This window comes from Miniopterus natalensis, chromosome 14 (assembly GCF_054644295.1).
Source record: "Miniopterus natalensis isolate mMinNat1 chromosome 14, mMinNat1.hap1, whole genome shotgun sequence".
NCBI classification, from domain to species: domain Eukaryota; kingdom Metazoa; phylum Chordata; class Mammalia; order Chiroptera; family Miniopteridae; genus Miniopterus; species Miniopterus natalensis.
Genome location: NC_142094.1, coordinates 21,964,631 through 21,983,816, shown reverse-complemented (window position 1 = coordinate 21,983,816; position 19,186 = coordinate 21,964,631). Strand labels below are relative to the sequence as shown.

At 44.9% G+C, this 19,186-nt stretch overlaps 2 protein-coding genes across 3 annotated transcripts in view; one reads left to right on the top strand and one right to left on the bottom strand.

Annotated features, from left to right (window-relative positions):
* SGPL1 (sphingosine-1-phosphate lyase 1) overlaps positions 1–13,405 on the top strand; it is a 48,654-nt gene extending 35,249 nt beyond the window's left edge. For both annotated transcript variants that reach the window (XM_087824366.1, XM_016221681.2), the window contains 8 exons: positions 2,491–2,579; positions 4,192–4,297; positions 5,978–6,076; positions 6,767–6,916; positions 7,904–8,142; positions 9,253–9,399; positions 10,348–10,468; positions 10,992–13,405. In XM_087824366.1, coding sequence (XP_087680492.1) covers positions 2,491–2,579; positions 4,192–4,297; positions 5,978–6,076; positions 6,767–6,916; positions 7,904–8,142; positions 9,253–9,399; positions 10,348–10,468; positions 10,992–11,132 — 1,092 coding nt within the window. In that variant the 3' untranslated portion in view covers positions 11,133–13,405. The remainder of the gene's footprint in view (positions 1–2,490; positions 2,580–4,191; positions 4,298–5,977; positions 6,077–6,766; positions 6,917–7,903; positions 8,143–9,252; positions 9,400–10,347; positions 10,469–10,991) is intronic.
* A 2,135-nt stretch (positions 13,406–15,540) lies between these two features.
* PCBD1 (pterin-4 alpha-carbinolamine dehydratase 1) lies at positions 15,541–17,792 on the bottom strand. The gene is made up of 3 exons (XM_016221682.2): positions 17,712–17,792; positions 17,141–17,221; positions 15,541–16,165 (listed from the first exon to the last, which is right to left on the bottom strand). The coding sequence occupies exons 2-3, from the start codon at positions 17,207–17,209 to the stop codon at positions 16,067–16,069; spliced, it is 168 nt and encodes a 55-aa protein (XP_016077168.1). The 5' UTR covers positions 17,210–17,221; positions 17,712–17,792; the 3' UTR covers positions 15,541–16,066.
* Between the last annotated feature and the right edge of the window lie 1,394 nt (positions 17,793–19,186).

Genomic DNA, 19,186 nt, shown 5'->3' with positions numbered 1-19,186 from the left:
ATGGAGACTAAGGTCCCCAGTCTTTGTAACACTTAGACTTTTATAAGATAACTGATTGTCTCCGGGATTATTTGCGCTCTCCTTAGTCTCTGTCTCTCCCAAGGAGCTGCTTTTGGTGAAGAAAGTTCCAAGTTCAGAGGAGGGAAACATGAAGACAAAGCCTAAGGGTTGGGCTGTTTTTAGACTATTCCTATTTAAGGTATTAAGCTTCTCTTTTTTTGTTTTTCAGCCTTCAACTTTTTTTCCTTTTATTAACTTCGTTTGCCTCTAAATGGATGAGAGGTGACTATATACCAAAAGAAATTAGGTTGCCCAGGAAACTGGTCTTGGCTTATGCAAATATCATTAGGCCCAAACACCACCTAAAAGAAAATCTTCCCAATAGGTCATGTTCTATTCTTATTTTCTGACATACATTTCATATATTAGAGTAAGCATTTTTATAAATGTTAAAAGAAGTTGACTAACATAACAAGTAGTTATTGAGGTCTTTACCTTCTTTCTTCACACCTAAATTTTCCTTTTCCTTTTCCTTTGGGTGCAGGGAGAGGAGGCACATGGGAGACTAGCAGCATACTTAATCACAGAATTTGGGGATCAGAAATAAGAAGAAGTAGAACTGAGTTATCCCTGCTTTTACAGTAAAAAAAACACTGGTGTTCGCTTAACAAATACAGATGTTGATTGGATTAATTATTGGACTTAAAATAGGATGTGTGAAGTGAGTAACTAGGGTTTGAAAATATTTTTGCTTATGTCATTACTTGACCTTCGTAAGAGATGAACTCCCTGGAGATTGACTTTGCTGGTCCTTTCCTGACTTTCTTCACAACTGGTTTGACTTCACATGTGACATTCTGAGGTTTTATGCTAGACCACAGGACTTGCTGATTGGCAGAGCTGACCTCAACTGTAAGCATTTTGTCTCCTCCAGCATTGAAACGCAGAGACCTACAAACAAGCGTCCTATGCCCAAACTCAGTGCATTACTTTGTGGATGATGGTCACGTGTTTCATGAAGACTTCCTGAATCAAAAAATGGCTAACTTTTCTCAGCTGATCTTCCATGTGACTCCTGACTACTGGGATTTTTATCCAATGCTATTTTTGTCCTATATGTGGATATTATTTTAGGAAATTTCAGTAACCACCCTCCCATTCCATCTCATATTAAGCTACAATAAATACAAAAATGTAGAAACTTCTACTTCTTATCAACAGATGCTAATGGGTGACATTGGGCAAATCACTTTAGTCTCTTAGCAGCTCAGTTTTCTCACCTGTATAATGAAAAAGCTATATAAGATGATGAGTCTTTGGAAATGATAAATCTAAGAAAATATCCACCTAGCTCAGTGCAATGGCTTTTCTTTTTCTGTTTGTTTGAAAATAATTCATTCTCAGATGTTATTAAAAGATAGCCGGTTGGCCTTGGCTGGTGTGCTCAGTGGTTAGAGCATTGGCCCTCGCACGAAAGGGTTGTAGGTTCCATTCCTTGTTGAGGGCATGTACTTTTGCAGATTCAGTTCCCTGCCTGGTTAGGGCATGTGTAGGAGGCAACCAAGTGATGTGTCTCTCTCACATCGATGAGTCGTCTCCCGTGCGCGCCCCCCCCCCCCCCAGTCTGTCTCTCCTTCCCTCCCTCCCATTCTCTCTGAAAAGAAATGGAAAATACATCCTCGGATAGGGTATGACATGCTAGTCATAGATAGGCATGACTTGCCTGTGCTAGTCATGGTTTACTGATAATCACATCAGGCATTACGAATGTTAATTAAGGGTCTGTTAGTTGTCTGCTATAGGCTTGGTGCTAGGAATATTGTCCTGAACAGCTTGGTCCCCACCTTTATGAGTTTGTAGTACACTGAGGATAGTAGGATGAATGAAATGACCTCTGATCTTTTGTTGCCTATATCAGAGTTGCTAGACCTAGCTTCAGGAAATCATTTTACTTCACTTAAAAACATTAGAATTTTTGTTTTGATTTCAGATCAGGTAAACAATTCTTAAGTAAAGGCTTTTGCTTTTCTCTTTGAAACTTGTCAAAAACCATAAGTCCACTTTGGAATGCCTAAATATCTCTTCTTGGTCTTCTAATGAGTGTCAGGTTCTTCAGTGGGCATTGAAAATTTAAATCAGAGTCAAAAATCCTGATGCTTTTGAATGGTGTAAAATGACCTATTCTATATGCAATTGGAAGAATTAAGGTGGAAATGGATTGTGCATAGATCTGGGCAGATGTGCATGTGTCCAGACACTGCCGAAGTGCTGCTCCTTCTTATTTAGTGTTTTTACTCTTCTGAACCTAGCTAGCTTAGGTTTAGCCAACAAAGCCAAGTTTCTCTTCTGGAAGACATGGCAGTGTGTGCTCTGCGGCATGCAAAACATTATCTCTTTCTGTATCAGCTGTCATCAAAAACTGGGCTGGAAGTGCATGCTGATAACTATCCCTAGCTTCCCTCCACAGATGGCATCTCTTCTTTTTTACAGGTGACTTCTGGCGGGACAGAAAGCATACTGATGGCCTGCAAAGCTTATCGGGACCTGGCCTTAGACAACGGGATCAAAACTCCAGAAATGTATGTATATGTGGTTGTGTCGTTCCCCTGACTCCCCTCTTAGATCTCTCTGTTTGGAATGCTGCCATGTGAAACGCTCTGTGTGTTTTTAGCTTCTCTTCGTCTGGCATTCTAGTCTTTCCTGTTGCCCTTGACCCTTATCCCTTCACATTCGCCGAAATCCTAAGTAGATCAGCCTGTTCATTTTCAGAACGCCCCCTCCCCGACCCCCACCCCCACCTCTGGCTTGTACATGGTATATAAACTGCAAACAAGAATGAGATCCTTTTTCTAAAAGTGACAGTGATAGGACTACATCTTTGAATTCTGTGATATTGATTACAAGTTATCTGAAGCCTAAGGAAAGCTCTCTGTTTATCTTAGTTCAGTGAAAGTTAGTTATATAACAGGCTGCCTTGGGGTTCTCCTAAGGTAATTTTAACCTGAGGGTAGAAATGTTTTCTGGGATGAAAAAATATTTACATCTTTTTGAGAGTTACCCATATTGCCACCCCATGGACATAGTTTTGATATTTGGTTGGGTTTTTTTGTCTAGACCCTCTCCTTCTGCAGTGTGTTTATACATTGTTTGGGGTAATGTTTTTACCACGAGTGTCAGTGACTAAGGGCATCGTTGCACATGATCTCATGCTATGATTCATACTTGGCCTAAGAGAATAAATCAGGCTGCCACCTTTCTTCAAACATAAGTCTTTGGTGCTTGGTACTTACTCAGTAATAGAGATTTTTCTCCCTTAAAGGGAACAGGTTAAATTTTTTTTTTTTTTATTTTAATCCTCACCTGAGGATAGTTTTCCCATTGCTTTTCAGAGAGAGTGGAAGGGGGAGAGAGAGAGAGAGACATTGATGTGAGAGAGACATATCAATTGGTTGCCTCTGGCACTCGCCCTGACCTGTGCCAGGGGTGGAGCCTGCAACCAAGGTACGTACCCTTGGCCAGAATTGAACCTGGGAACCCTTCAGTCTGCAGGCCGTGCTTTAACTGCTGAGCTGGAACAGGTTAATTTGAAGAGCGGAGCTGTTAAGGGAAGTCTGAAAGCAAATACTTAACTATGACTCAGTTTACTTTTTCCATACTATTTGAAATGCTGCTTCCAAGTGTGTAGTACAAATGGGGATTATAGTTTCTTATAGGATCATGGTCTTTCAAAGATGCAGGGGACCTTTGGTCTGGTTCTTGACTGCTACTTTAACATCCCTGCCAAGCAATCTTACATTTTCTGCTTGAACATGTATTGGATCAGGAAGCTTACTCTCCACTGATGTACCCATCTCTGGACAGGCAACCACTAAAAGGCTCCACTTTATGTTAAGCTGATCCAAATTCCCTATCCTTTTACCTGTCAGCCCTAATTTATGCTTTGGATCCTTTGATGTGGGATTACTTCCAAGTTCTTCCTGTTGTCAAAATGATTTCCTAAACAGGAGAGAGAACATTCTCTAGAATATTTCTCTTTTTGTGCTTAAAAAAGTAAATATAAACACTTTAAAAATTTTGAGGAAAAGTAATCAGAAGTTGACTCCTGGCTGTTTAGATTAGCTGCTGACTATGCTCTCTCTTGAACCTCATTTTGATCTGAATTTCATCATTCTCTTCTTCCCTGTCATTTAGCGTGGCCCCCCAGAGTGCCCATGCTGCATTTGACAAAGCAGCCCATTATTTTGGGATGAGGATTATACGCGTCCCACTGAACAAAATGATGGAGGTGGATGTTCGGGTGAGTTCCTCTGAAGGGCCATTGTCTGCCCTGGGCTGCGAGGGGCAGGACATGTACCCGCTTGACTGCTTTGTTGCAGTATCACACGCAGATGGGCTCAAAATGCCTTTGATTGTAGCATCCAGAGCCACAAAAACTTCCACTGGCAGTGCTTAGTGGTTGCAGCTTCAGTGTTTTCACAGATTCATCTGTTCTAATGGGAAGATGAATCTAGTCCCTAACTTTAAAGACCTGGGTTTTTTTTCAGCACCGTCACTTTCTGCTCTCTGTAAAATAATCATGGTCTAACTTGCCCCAGGACTCTCACTCTTGTGTTTTTAAAATATATATTTTTAATCCTCACCCAAGGATATGTTTTTGATTTTAGAAAGGGAGAAACATCAATGTGAGAAACACAGATTGGTTGCCTCCTGAACTCACTCTGACCGGAGATAGAACCCTCAGCCTGGGCATGCGCCCTGACTGGGAATAGAACCTGCAGCCTTTTGGTGCACAGGATGACGCTCCAAGCAGCTGAGCCACCCGGCAGGTCATCACTGTGGTTTCAGCTGGCCTGAGTTAGCACCACTGCCATTTGAAAGTAATGATTTTCTTTCATAAGTAAACTATTGTAACTTGTTAGCACTAACATTATCCCCCCTTTATCTTTATTAAGGCATTAATGGACAATTGACAAATTAAAAATTGTATATATTTAAGGTATACAACTTAATGTTTTGGTATAAATATACACTGTGAAGTAATCAACACAATCAAGCTTTTAGCATTTTCATCACCTCACATAGTTAACATTTTCATTTTTTTTCATGGTTAGACTACTTAAGACTACCCTCTAGATCTCTAAGCAAATTTCAAGTATACAAATTTCAGAGAGAGGAGGGGAGAGGGAGAGAGAGACAGAAACGTCAATGATGAGAGAGAGTCATTGATCAACTGCCTCCTGCATGCTCCCCCCTGGGGATCGAGCCTGTAACCCGGGCGTGTGCCCTAACCAGGAATTGAACCACAATCTCCTGGGTCATAGGTCGATGCTCAACTGCTGAGACATGCCGGCCAGACCAAGTTCAAATTTTTTAGATTCCACATATATGTAAGATCATATAATATTTGTCTTTCTGTCCCTGGCTTATTTAAGTTAGCCTAGTGTCCTCCAGGGTCATCCATGTGGTCACAAATGGCAGGACTTCTTTCCTTTTAAGGCTGAATAATACTCCTTTTGTAATTAATTGTATGCTTTGCATTTGTATAGAACTTCCCATGTTCAGAGTGCTATCGGAATTGCATTGTGGCCTTATGACAGCCCAGGGAGGTCGTAGAAGCTGTTAATATTATTACAGTTCACAGATGAGGACGCAGACTGGGTAGACTGAAGTAGTTTACACCAGGTTTCCCTGCTAGTAGATGGCTCTTTTGCCTCTTAGCCCAGTATTCTTTTCACCCTCACAGTGATTTTGCTGTTTTTGTATTGTGCTCTCAGATTCTTTTCCCCAAATGGACCCATCCGACCTCGTTTGAATTCTGCTACTATGGTGGGAGGTGGGCTTCTCCCGGGTTGGAGAGGTGAAGGATGGGGCAGTAGCAGACTGAAACTCTTAAGTTCATAGCCTAGATTAATCTTGAAAGTGGAACAGGAGAGTAACAGACATGGATGCTCATTTTCTTTTCCATGTGTAACCCTAGGCAATGAGAAGAGCCATCTCCAGGAACACTGCCATGCTTGTCTGTTCTACCCCTCAGTTTCCTCACGGTGTGATAGATCCTGTCCCTGAAGTGGCCAAGGTATGTGAGAAAAAAGGACTATGAGGCAGTGAAACAGATTTTAAAATAGAATCTCACGGTACAGTACTTGGCAAGTGGAAGTGATTTGGAGTTTAGATTTTAGCACAGTAGTGCTGAGTATCTCTCATCAGCTCTGTGGTAAGCCCTGCAGCTCTATTTGGAGCCTCTGCAAGTTACTGGCTTCTGCTGTGGGGGAGGGATAATAGAAGGAAGAAGCCTTTGTTTAAATGGGATATTTGGAAGTAGAACTAACATTTCAGTTCAGATCAGGAAATGATCTACATTTAGGAGCATGCCTACCAGAGGGTGGTATTCAGCAGGATGCTCCATAGCACCGCCTCCCTCCTTCCTCACGTGGCAGTTACTAAGCAGGACCTTTACCGCTCCAGAGGCGGCCTGGATCCCAGTGCTACTCATTTTCTGAATGATTTTGCAGTGAGTTTGAGGCCCTGCAAATTTAAATGTAAAATAAACACCACATTTCAGATGAATTATTCTGTAGGCTAAATACATTTGAAAGATGAGCTTTTTTATTAGGAATGTCAGAAATAGCCAGTTTTTTTAAAACATGGGAGATACAGTACACAATGGCCTTGTGGTTACTGCCCACTTTTCCACCCATGTCTTGCAAAATTTTTGTTATAGGGCTATAGATGAAATTCTCTTATGGTCTTTGTTTTTTGGAACCAGCTGGCTGTCAAATACAAAATACCTCTTCATGTAGACGCTTGTCTGGGGGGCTTCCTCATCGTCTTTATGGAGAAAGCAGGATACCCACTGGAGCAGCCATTTGATTTCCGAGTGAAAGGTGTGACCAGCATTTCAGCGGATACCCATAAGGTGAGCTAGCGAAGGGACCAGATGTTAATCAGAGTAGACAGTTGATTATTTTGACTATTATCAACAAAATAAATTGATGAAAGCATTAGCTTTCCCCCAAAATGTAAAATTAAACCTGGCTCTTTGCTTTCACCGGGGCAGCTGATTCAGGTGACAAGGTGTAGTGATAGAGGTGACAAGCAATATGGAAAAGAACCTATTATCTTTGTGTCTTATGGCTGAGAGAATTCCTATAACTGGGACATGTTAGTGTAGTGGCTCTTACAAAAGAGTTCCCTGAAGCCTTGAGATTATTTGGGTGGAGGGTGGAGGTGAGGTTGATTTTGGAATTCCTGAGAGGAGGTATGTGAATGCTGCAGCTCCCATCCTCCTGGGGCTCCTGCACCTGAGTGACAGGAGTGTGCTGAGGGGAGTCCTTTGGAAAAAGGGAAGAACTTAACATGTTCAGGAATGTTCGGCTTGTAATGTTTGAAACGTCCATGCCTGCCACCCCTCATGGACTGAGACAGTAGATCAGCTCATTGTAAAGCTGGATTAAGTAGCTTCTAGATTCTGAACACCATGATCTTGGAAAGGAAGTGCATACTAAGCAGAAAAGGATGGGCGAGAAGGGAGTCGGGTTGTGATTGTAGCTGCCCGAGTGACTTGGACTCCTGGCTTCCAATGGAAATTTAACTTTGTTTTCATCCTGACATACTGCCCTAGAATATTGTTTTAAATAAGGAAAACCACGTCCTGGGCGCGAGAGGGGAAGTAAACTGATTAGCAAGACCAGACACTGTTCTTCCTGGGCCTCAGATTCCTCATCTCTAAAATAGAGAATTTCAACTCCATTCCTTTAGTTCCCTCTACCCTTTAACATTGTAAGTTTGAATTTTTAATGTGAGTGAGACACATCATAGAGAGTGTGAGGGAGAAATTGGCGTGATCAGCGTTCCAGCATGCCATGCAGAACTGTACATTCACATGTCTGCTTCTCCCCCTCAGTATGGCTACGCCCCCAAAGGCTCTTCAGTGGTGTTATACAGTGACAAGAAGTACAGGAGCTATCAGTTCTTCGTTGATCCAGATTGGCAGGGTGGCATCTATGCTTCCCCAACCATCGCAGGCTCGCGGCCTGGTGGCATTAGTGCAGCCTGCTGGGCCGCCTTGATGCACTTCGGTGAGAGCGGCTATGTTGAAGCTACCAAACAGATCATCAAAACTGCTCGCTTCCTCAAGTCAGAGTATGTGGAAGATTGGGATTCTGCCTTGTCTCTTGCTTTGTCTGCTAGTGGGCTCAAGTCATCTGCCTGGCCAAGCACCTATAGCCCTAGCCCATTTGCTGTCTTCCTGAGAGACCAAGGGTTTAGGACAGCAGCTTAGGAGTGTGGTGCTTGCCTGGGACGATAAGTTCCCTTGCTCTGCTGTGGCTGGGAGTGTCAGATCAGGGCTTCATCTAGGCCATCTTGTTTCCAAGGATGTCTTTAACAACGGGCAGCTCTTACCAAGTGCTGGGGGACAGTTCAATGGTTAAGACAAGATAGTGGTTCTGAAATTTGAGTATGCATCCTGATCACCTGGAGAGCTTGTTAAAATGCAGATTGCTGGGCTCTGCTCCTAGAATTCTGATTCAATAGATATGGAATGGGGGTCTGAGGATTTGCATTTCTAGGAAGTTCCCAGTGGATACTGATACTGCTGGTCTAGGAATTACACCTGGAGAATTACTGGAATAAGAAAAGAATTGGAGAAGGAATAGGGAAGGGTGGTGATGAAATCTTGGGTTAAGCTAAGATAGAACTAAGCTGTGTGCTTTTTTGAGCATATCTGTTCCCATATTGCCTGCCTGTCTCTCTATGTGTCACCGGGGGTTGGGGAGGCTTTCTCAGAATCTTGAGGGTGAATGAAAGTGGCCTGTGGGCATGTCTCATTTGAAAAAGGCCCACATATGGTTCTGATATACCCTTCTGTTGAGAACTGCCATACTAGTTCTTGCTTTAGAGATTACATAACATGACTTTTTTAAGTGGGGGGGGGGGGGGTGGAGAGATTATTTTTCCAGGATTTTTTTAAAGTGTATTCCCCTGGGGTGATACCATAATTTGGAAGTTGAGCAGACTAGTGAGGAGCCAGTGATTCTGATTCATTGCATCTAGAAGGGATTTGGGCCTTTGAATATTTGTAATGTTTAGGAATCACTGATCTCAGTCTAGATTAGATGCCTTACTTTACAAGATGAGAGAACTAAAGCCCAAAAGATTATATTATAAGGGAGATGTTGGGTGATTAAAGAGATGAAGACCAGAGGACCAGATGTGGCTGAATTTTCTTTTTATTCCTTTTCTTGTTTTAAGACTGGAAAATATCAAAGGCATCTTTGTTTTTGGGGATCCTCAGTTGTCAGTCATTGCTCTGGGCTCCCATGATTTTGACATCTACCGACTATTTAACCTGATGACTGCTAAGGGGTGGAACTTGAACCAGCTGCAGTTCCCATCCAGGTAAATCTGAAGAAGCCTTGTTCCCCTTCTTTGCTCTGTGACTTTTGAAGAACTTGGGTAGCAAGATGACCAGAAGTATAAAGAGCCCAGCTGTAGTGGCAACTGTAGTATCTAGGATTTCTGTCTTGCCACCTGGAGTTAATATCAAAACAAGACCATTATCTTTAAATTCTGGCAAAATTAGGTGGCATCCTCTTCAAGTCGGGTAGGTTCATAAGATCCCCACCTCCGCTGTCTTTCTATACACTCAGATCTGTCTTATACACAGTCATCAGATTGCTCTTATAAACTGACTTGTAACCTGAGTAATATTTAGCTCAAAACCTTTCAGAGGGCTTCTAATCATTCAGGCCTGCTATTGTCTTCTTTAATGTGCTTTTCTAACCTCATCTTCCATGATGCTTTAAATCAACACTCCACCCCAACAGAATAGGTCTCTTCAGTGTCCTCCATGTACTCCTGAACCTTTCACAGGTTAGCACCATTGCCAATCCCATTTGGACTCTGCCTTTTCTCTTCACAATCCCTCTGGTCCCCAGTCTCCCTCTGGGGGAGCTAAAGCTAGTTTGCCATGACATCCTTCAAGACCCCAGCCTATGTGTGGCACTGTCCCCATGAGGGTTTATCATCTAAGTAAGAGATAAGGCATCCCGTTGGTGGTCACATGGCTGAAGGACTAGCGGTGGACAGTTTCTGAGGGGAAGGGTGGGACAGAACAGCCACTGTCTTCATTCTATAGGGTGGCCCTTGATCAGGCCGAGAAACCCTCCTGCCAGCCCGTGCTTGACAACCCATGTATTTGAGAGCCCTGGTTCCCAGGCCTGGTAACAGCATGGATGACTTGTCACAAATAACATGAAGGAGCATGTTATTTCTGTATTTGGGGCTGCTTTATTGTAGAACTTTTTTCCCAGGCTCATCTCTCTCCGTCTCTTTCTTCTCCCATAGTATTCATTTCTGCGTCACGTTAGTGCATACCCGCAAGCGAGTAGCCATACAGTTCCTGAAGGACGTCCGAGAATCTGTCACTCAGATCATGAAGAATCCTAAAGCAAAGGCCACAGGAATGGTAGGGACACGGGACTTTTTCTTCTCTGGTAGTTTAGGTGTTGCGAGGGAGGGGCTGAAAGAACCAGATGACCTCGAGTCTGTTGCTGCCCCTGCCCCTTATCCACAAACCTGTTTCCTTATTCATTGTAGCTGATGACCTCTGCCTCACATCCCAGGGTTTGTTAGTCTCCACTGAGACATACTGTATTTAAAGCACCTTGTAAATTTGGACGTACTGCATACAGAGGCAGGTAGTGGTAGTGTCCATTTGCAAAGAAAAACTTGACACAGGAAAGGCAATAAACCAATTTTCTCTGGAATTTCCTACAGAAAATCCCACAGGATAGTTCCTTTGGGCAGAAAGGCAGACAACTAGCAAGTACCTGGGAGAAATTTATTGTGCCAGCTGTCTTTCTGACAGACTGGAGCCTGGGGTGGGGATGGAGTGAGGGAGAGGAGGGCACATGGAGGGCAAGGACTGGGGAGGAGATCACAACCGTTCCTCATCGTCACTAATAACAATTCTTTGACTGGATTTGTAGGGCGCGATCTATGGCATGGCCCAGACCACCGTCGACAGGAACCAGGTAGCAGAACTGTCCTCGATCTTCCTGGACAGCCTTTTCAGCACAGACACTGTACCTCAGGGCAGCCAGATGAATGGTTCTCCAAAACCCCGCTGAGCCCGGAGGGGCTTCTGGCCCTCAGAAGGCTCTGGGGTGTGGAACAGGCCACACGCAGTTTCCACATCTGGTCTCGCTCCATAGCGCACAAGACAGACGGGACAGCTCGACCCTCAGGATTCATGTTCCTCCTCTTGTCACCCTTTTGTGGGTTTAATGTGAAGACCCCTAAGGATTCCATTACATAATTTTGCCCTTGTTCTAAATATTAACTAGGAATTGTTTTAACCATTTCCTCCCTAACCTCTCAGCTTTTACCTTCACTTAATCATTGTGTGGCAGCTCTGACCTGTCCTGATTCCTTGGAGAAGCTGGGGTACAGTTTATGAGGTAGAAAAAGGTTTTTTGTCATCTCAGGTAAATTGGCTTAGTCAAGTGGGATGCACTCATGTAACAGAAGTTTCCCGGGTGGCTGTTAGGTAGCTCTAAGCAGGAGGCCCTTTAAGCCCTGCTCTTCGAGTGGGTTGGTTGTCTCTCTTAGAGTTACTTTTCCTGAAACTTGTATTTTTCCAGGACACAGATTGACCAGGATAGGAGCGGTCAGTCTGCCAGGACGGCATGTGGAGTGGCACATTGTCCTCTTCTGATGTGTAGTCCCCATTTGATACCTAGTTCCCACCGTCTCTAGAGATTCTTATTTGAAATAATGCTGCCACTGGTTTGTTCTTAGACTAGGAAGAGAATGCAATTCCCAGAGACTCTAGGACTTTCTGGTCTTGGAGCTGTCTCTCTGAATTGGCAGTTTTCAGAGCACACTCGAGCCCCCTCCTGGGCTGGAGATGACCAGAAACCAGACCCTTTTCTATACTTTTCTGAGTATCTGGGTAGGATGAGCACCCAAATTCAAATATATGTCACCAAAGTTGGTGGTGTCCCCCACTTTCACTGCTCTAAGCCATCGTGTGTGAGGACATGTTTGCCAGGAGGAGCAGCTCAAAGCGTCTTCACCAGTTGCCTTGATTTACCCTAAGTGATGCAGGGAGGGCGCGAGAGGGCCCAAAGGAAGGAAAAGTTCTCTCTCCCCTAGTGTGTTCTTCCAGCCTCTTTCCTCTTTATTCAGCTCCCAAAGGTACTATGGCAATTTCGCCTCAGGTACTAGATACTTCTCAGCCCTGGCTAGGAAGAGATAAACATTTGGAATAGGAAAATATGATGGGGTCAGTTGTAGCCTAGGGCCTGGGATTTCTTCTTACGACTAGTTGCTCAGGATGGTGCAGGGACAGGACCAAACCCTGTGCCCATTTTCTACCTTTTTCTGCCCTGCAAGGGGCCTGGATCTAGGCTGAGCCACTGTCCTACCCTAATGACAACATATTGTATGTGTGCCTTTTTCCTCAGCGGGAAGCAGTGGTAGGCTATGCCTAACCCAGGCCCTGGGGGGCGGGGGATCAGTCTTTGAGGTTTTATTTGGGTAGGGGAGTACTTAGGATAAGTCAGGAGAAACTCCTCTGTTCCATTACCCTTCTCAGGGACTCCTGAAGATTTGGCCTCTTCAGGCTGGTATCCTCTTGCCTCCCTCACTGGGTATGCTGGCCAGGAGAGCCAGCACGACCATTTCCCCAAGCTCCTTACCACGTTTGTCTGAAATGTTCTTTAGCACTGTACTTCCTACACAAAACTGTGATTGGCCATGTCATTGCAGGGCTGGTGTGTGTGTGTGTGTGTGTGTGAGAGAGAGAGAGAGAGAGAGAGGGAGAGAGAGAGAGAGAGGGAGAGGCTGAGGTCCTTTGGACCTGGAAGTTATGTTCCCTCCGGTTGCTGAACTGGTGGGCACCTCCTGAGCTAGGAGGTGTGGTCAGCGCTCTGCGTGAATTATCTTTTGTGTCTCCACTGCATTCATTATGTTGGACGAAGTCCAGGGACCCAGCACTACCCAGCAGGCACCACTGTGGCTTGTCAGCTGCTAAAATGGAGAAGCATGTGTTGCTTCCAGTGTCTCCCTAGGACTGTCCCCTGTGCTGTGACAACATTGCTTCGGGGGGTGGATGGGAGTCGTGGGCTGTTTTTCAAAGGGACCTACTATAGCCACTTTATGTTTACTAGCTTTAGTTTAACGTAACATTTGTGGGCTTTCCATTCTGTGTGTATGTATCTGCATATAGTAACACCAAGTCTGGCAAAGGTGGGTGGAATGTCTTAGTGATATCATGTTGTTAGCAGGTGTCACACTGACCTCTGCAAAAACTGTACTGTCTTGTTTCGCATTAGAGTGAATAGTCATGTGACTGTACTGCCATGTCACTTTTAATATTACCAGTTTTATACTTGGAAAATGGTACTTGCCTTCTTTAAATCTTTTCTGTCTTTAACCTCCCCCTTCCCATCTCAAGGCTCTCTTCCTAATTACAGCAATAATCTCTTAAAAAGCAATTAAGTAATTAAATGTCCCAAATCTTAATTGTTGTGGACGGTTGCATTCATTTGTTTATTTAGGTGCACATGTGTCATTCCAGATGTATTGTTGACAGCTCTTGAACTAGCTGCTGGTGAGCGATCGCCCCCTTGTGGTGAAATGGTTGTGTGTGACCACTGATAAGAGGGCAAATAGATATGAGTGGGTGAGCAGCACTCAATTCCCAGCACTTTCATGGCTCCACTAGGAGTGATTGACATACCTGTTTTAAGGAGGTCTGGAACTCAGGTCTTTAGTTCCCCAGGACCAGGGTCCTGCCTTATGCTGTCTTTCATCTTCATCATCGACTTCTGCTTATACCTTAATGATGAGTTGAGCCATCTGGGGTAGTGTCCGGCCAGCTGGGCAGTGTGGCTCTGTCTAACCAAAGGACTTCAAGCCCTGCATTTGGATTGGGAACTGATAGAATCTCTGATTAACTTTGCACTTGCAACTGCTGAGTGTCTTATTCCATTATGACTAACAAGTGAAAAGCCTTTCCAAAGGGTTATTCAGGCTCCAAAAGCTCTCATTCAGGTAACCAAGCTTTTCATCTGGCTCTGTCCATTCAGACTTTGCTAGAATTAAGTTGAGGAATGTGACCTTTGCTATAGTTTTCTGCCAGATGACTTGGCTCCCTGAGCACCTGCTTGCTTTGGGGTAAACACTAGAGAAAGAGGGGCTAGGATGTGCTTTGATAGACGTGGCCCATCTTAAGAAATGGTGTCTGGATGCTAGCCCCTTTGCCTTCTCTATGGGCTCTTGGTAGCAATGATCCACTTATAACTAGACCCAGTAGTAACAGAAGTACTGGCAGAGGCCTATTTTAGAGCCACCACCTACAGCCTGGGGGAACCAAAGTGAGGTGTTTGAGAGCCTTTTCTTGATTTGGAATCTAAATTGCTTTAGTTTTTCTTGTGCTCCCTTTATTATCACTTCTCTTTAACTCCATCCCCTATCATTTCAATTGTTTGAATAATTTTAGAATAAACATTTATTTCTAAAAAGTGTTGCTTGTGTCTTTGTCCCACATAAAAGTGCCTCATACAACTGTAGTGTTCTCTGAGTTGGTGTTTTCGACCCTTGATCCATGAGCATAAGCAGAGGCAGGAAGATGACACAACACAGTGTTATATGGCTTCTGTCCCCTAACCCACAGTCATCAGGTTGAAGTGCACTTAGAAACACTGAAGTCAGAGTGGAGCAGATGGGGGACCACTGTGTGAACCTTGTTGGTTCTGATATTAGGCTTTGCTGAGAACTTGCTATTAACAAGGTATGATAATCCGCACTAGCACATAGGCTGGGAAGGGGACCCTGCCAGTCCCTCTTACCAATGAGATGCTTATTTCTCACCCACCAACCTCTGCCTCTTCTGGCCTTTGTTGCAGAACCACCTCACCTAGGGTGACTGGGTTGTGACATTGCTAGATGCCTGTTCCAAGTGACCCTGGCATTTACAAGTCCATTTAGTACCCAGGCAGCCTCAGGTTAGGTGTCATAGGTGAGAACTCTTTTGTATAATGGCACACATGGAATGACAGCCATGGGGCATGTACACGGGATGGAGATGACACTGCTCTTGGCACCCCCTTCTCCCAGTCCTGGCACATCAGAATGTTTTGTCCTAGAGAGTTACTTACTGGGTTGGAAGACCGATCTGCGAATCAGCTTCTTAACTCTCAGATGGCAAATAGCTTGTCATCTCCTAAGCTGTAGCTTTTGTCGCAGGTCTTGGCACGTGTGTAATGCAGGAACCATTATCTCTGTTCATGATCAGCCTTCTCTGCCTCAAGAATCTGGTCTTGATTCAGGTCTTTCAGGCACAACCCAAAAGGAAACTCCAGATTCACCCTTGTTAGCCACTTCCTGTTCTCTTAGCTCTTTCCTATCCTTGCATCTAGTGTTAATTCATCCTGCTTACAAATAGTTAACTGTTTTCCTGTTTCATTCCCCTAGATCTAGGGCCTCTATGACAATGAACTCCTTGAAGGCAGGGTGGTCTGGTTGAGTAAGTTCTTTAAATGCCTTCTGACTCCAATTTGGATTGACCAGTGGAAGAGAAGATTCTAGAGCCTAAGGCCAAGTGAAACAACAGTTTTATTTGAGGCATAAAAGCACACATAGGAGGTTTCTATCACATAGGAGAGGGTTGGCATTAGGGTTCTGGTTTCTAAGATAAGATTCTGTCTGTCTTAGACACAGCTTCTATCACAGCTTCTTGGGAAATGAATTAGAAAGGGCGCCTAGAAAGAAAGTCAATACTGTTGCTGGGAAGCTGTAAAGAATGGGAAGATCTTATTCAAATTAGTGCACATTTAATAGGGCCCCAGTGTTGAAGGGCATGGTGGGGGAAAACGGTCCAAATTCCTGGTGTTGGCAGTGATGCTGTCATCTCTTTCTAGCCAGGACTCACCCCTAAATGGAGGCAGCAGGGAAGACTTGGCAGTTTTGACTGCAGCAACATTTGGGGGCTCCCCTGTTCTCTCCAGATTCCAGTTCAGTCACCCTTTCCCTGAAGAATTCAGAGGAAAGGCAGGGTCTAGGTCATGGACACTGCTACTTGTTCGATGAAGCTGGCCAGATTTATGTCCCGTTCTGACAGGCCTGCACACTCATGGGTGCTCAGGGTGATGTGGACCTGAAACAAAGCCAGAGATTGGAACCAGCTGATTCCACGGACTTCACCGAAGAGCAGGAGAAAGCTGCTAGCTGTTGGGCTCAGCCACACTGAGCACCAGAGTACAGGCATACCTTGTTTCACTGCGCGTCACAGATGCTGTTTTTTACAAATTGAAAATATGACCCTCCGCCCGCAAAGAGATCACAACTCGCTAAAAGCTCAGGTGATAGCATTTTTTTAAGCAATAAAGTACTTTTAAATTAAGGTATGTACATTGTTTTTTTTTAGACATAATGCTACTGTACACTTAATAGACTACAATATAGTATAAACATAACTTATATATGCACTGAAACAAAAATTTGTGTGACTCGCTTTGTTGCTGTAGTATGGAAGGCAACCGGTTGATGTTTCTCTCCTTTCCCCTCTCTAAAATCAATAAGCATGTCCTTCAGTGAGGATTAAAAACAGAAGAAACTAAAGAACTCAAACTCCTACTAAACGCTGTCTATTTACAGATCATGTCTTTTAGCCTTAATAATTTTAGAAAGAGTCCAGGATAGCTCTTGGCACATGGCGGGCATTTAATGATTGTTTCAGTTCATTCAGCAGAAAACCCGATCTGTTCGCTGTGCATGGCTGTTCCTAGTTCAATTTTACTATTGCCACACCTCCAGAGAGACTGAAGCCTGCAGAGCTACGAACAATGAATACATCTGATTCCCACAGCCTGCCTGCCTTGGGTTTTGCCTTCTTGATGTCTACTTAATGTCTACTTTAACCACAAGTTATCTCACTGTTTTTAATTTGCATTTCTTTAGTTTGTAGTGAGGATATTTTCCAGGGGTGTTTATGTTGATTCTAGGAAGGAGATGGATGGAGCAGGAGTGGACATTCTCGGGGACTGTCCATAGGGAAGTCCAAGGAAGTCCAAGGAAGGTGGAGTTCTCAGAACTTGAACGCAGCCCAGCACAACGGGCACACATCACTCACCTTGTTGTACACGTTAAACCATTCAGGATGGTGGTCCAGTTTCTCAGCCTGCAGGGCCACTCTTGTCATGAAGCCAAAAGCCTATTTAGTGACAAGAGACCCAGGTTAGTGTTTTGAGAGACAGACTGCGGGGCACCTTTTCATGGTCAGTGTAAGGCCTCGATGCAGGAGGGCGGACAGGCTTCCTATAAGGAGTCCCCCTCTAGCTTTCATCATTCCCCCAGCATCTGAGGCTAGAGTTTGAGGGGTCTCTCTGCCTTAGGAAAAGTCTTGTTACTTAGATCACTAACAAGGTGGAAACACCGGAGAGGCGTTCAGTCTTGGCCAATCTTTTGTTTATCTAAAATGTCTTCAGATGTACTGTTTCTTACTTGACCTGTCCTTTAAGGGTTGGTTCATGGAGCCCGAGACTCATGTCTGCACTCTCCAGCTCACAAGGATGACACTTTCCGAGTAAGCTGCATTAGAGCAGTGTCTGAGAGTCTTGGCTAACAGGACTTTAAGGAAGAGGACAAGTGTGACCCCATCAGCCCCAGTCTCAAGAAAGCTCTGCCCCACCCTGGTGCCATACCCTGTTGAAGTCTTTGAAATGGAACTGCTTGCAGATGGCATCTCGGCCTTCTAGCTCGCTCCACCCCACAGCCCTCAGGTTTGGCAGCAGCTGGTCCCTCTCCTCAGCACTTAGCCTGTGTGCTTTGCCAGCCTAGGAGAGGAAAAAAACAGAGGCCCAGGGGCATTTCTTTGTATAGGACAAAGAGGGCCCAGACCTTTGGGGGAACTGAGCCAGCCTCCACTGGCTGCTCTGGACACAGGTGACAGCCAAAGGGCAGCTAGTCTAAAGCTATAGACTGGGAGGTGTGGAGGGTGGGGCCCTGCCCTGGAGGTGGGGCCCTGGCGGATGCAGTGATTAGGTTCTTAAATTTCACATTCCACTCAAAAGGACAGAAAATCCTGTGCTGGCAGGTGTGGCTCAGCAGTTAGAACATCGGCCTGAGCCCTGAAGGGTCGCAGGTTTGGTTTGATTGTCCGTCAAGGGCACGTCCTGGGTTGCAGGTTTAATCCCCAGCCCTGGTTGGGACGTGTGTGGGAGGCAACCAATTGCTATGTCTTTCTCATACTGATGTTTCTCTCCCCCCGCCCCACCCTTCCACTCTCTCTAAAAAAATCAATGGAAAAATTATCCTCTGGTGAGGATTAACAAACAAAAGGACAGAAAATCCAGTGTAACGCAAATCACATCGAACTAAGAACCGACCCCTGCAAAAAAAGTAAGTCTCTTAACTGATGAGGGAGTAAAAGCAAAACCGAACCCAGATGTGTGTATTACAGCACAACTTTTCAGAAAAACAGCTCCCCCTACTGTCCAACCTTCCCTTTTCAGTTACGGACCTTATCCAGTCTGCCTCCATGCCCCTACCCTTACTCACTGCCGGGTATATTAAAGAGGAAACTGAGGCCTAGAAAAGGGAAATGACCACCATACTTCCCCCAAGGCAGTGAGAGCACAGGCCCCGTTCCCAAAGGGGTTCTGTGTCTATGCGTCCCTGGGGCCGGCAAAGGGCCCAGCACTAAAGACACATTTCAGGTGGCTCTTAGCCACAGTGCAGTGGACAAGCACTGACACTGCCTCCCAGTGGGTCCACCATGACGCTCCCATGCAGCCTCTGGTTCCCCGGCCAGGGCGAGGATTCTCAGACTTCCACCGACCTTTCCTGTCAGCCTGAGCCACAGAGCTTGGTTAAAAGATGAGCCCAGCTGGCGTGGCTCAGCGGTTGAGCATCGACCTATGATCCAGGAGATCAAGGTTCGATTCCGGGTCAGGGCACATGCCCGGGTTCCATCCCCGCTGGGGGCGTGCAAGAGGCAGCCGATCAATGACTCTGATCATTGACGTTTCTCTCTCTCCCTTCCTCTCTCTGAAATAAAAAACATTAAAAAAAAAGTTGAAGTAACCTGGCCAAAGGCGACTGGCAAACCTAATGCCCCATCCGTGTATTTATCTATTGTGCAAAGTGCCCTCTGGGCAGCCCAAATTGGCACAGTTCA

Bases quoted from the DNA above. Each gene is read 5' to 3' on its own strand.
- PCBD1 (XM_016221682.2), bottom strand. From the start codon at position 17,209: ATGACAAGAGTGGCCCTGCAGGCTGAGAAACTGGACCACCATCCTGAA. The intron at 16,166-17,140 runs GTGAGTGATGTG...GCTTTGTTTCAG, and splicing joins GGTTTAACGTGTACAACAAG to GTCCACATCACCCTGAGCAC.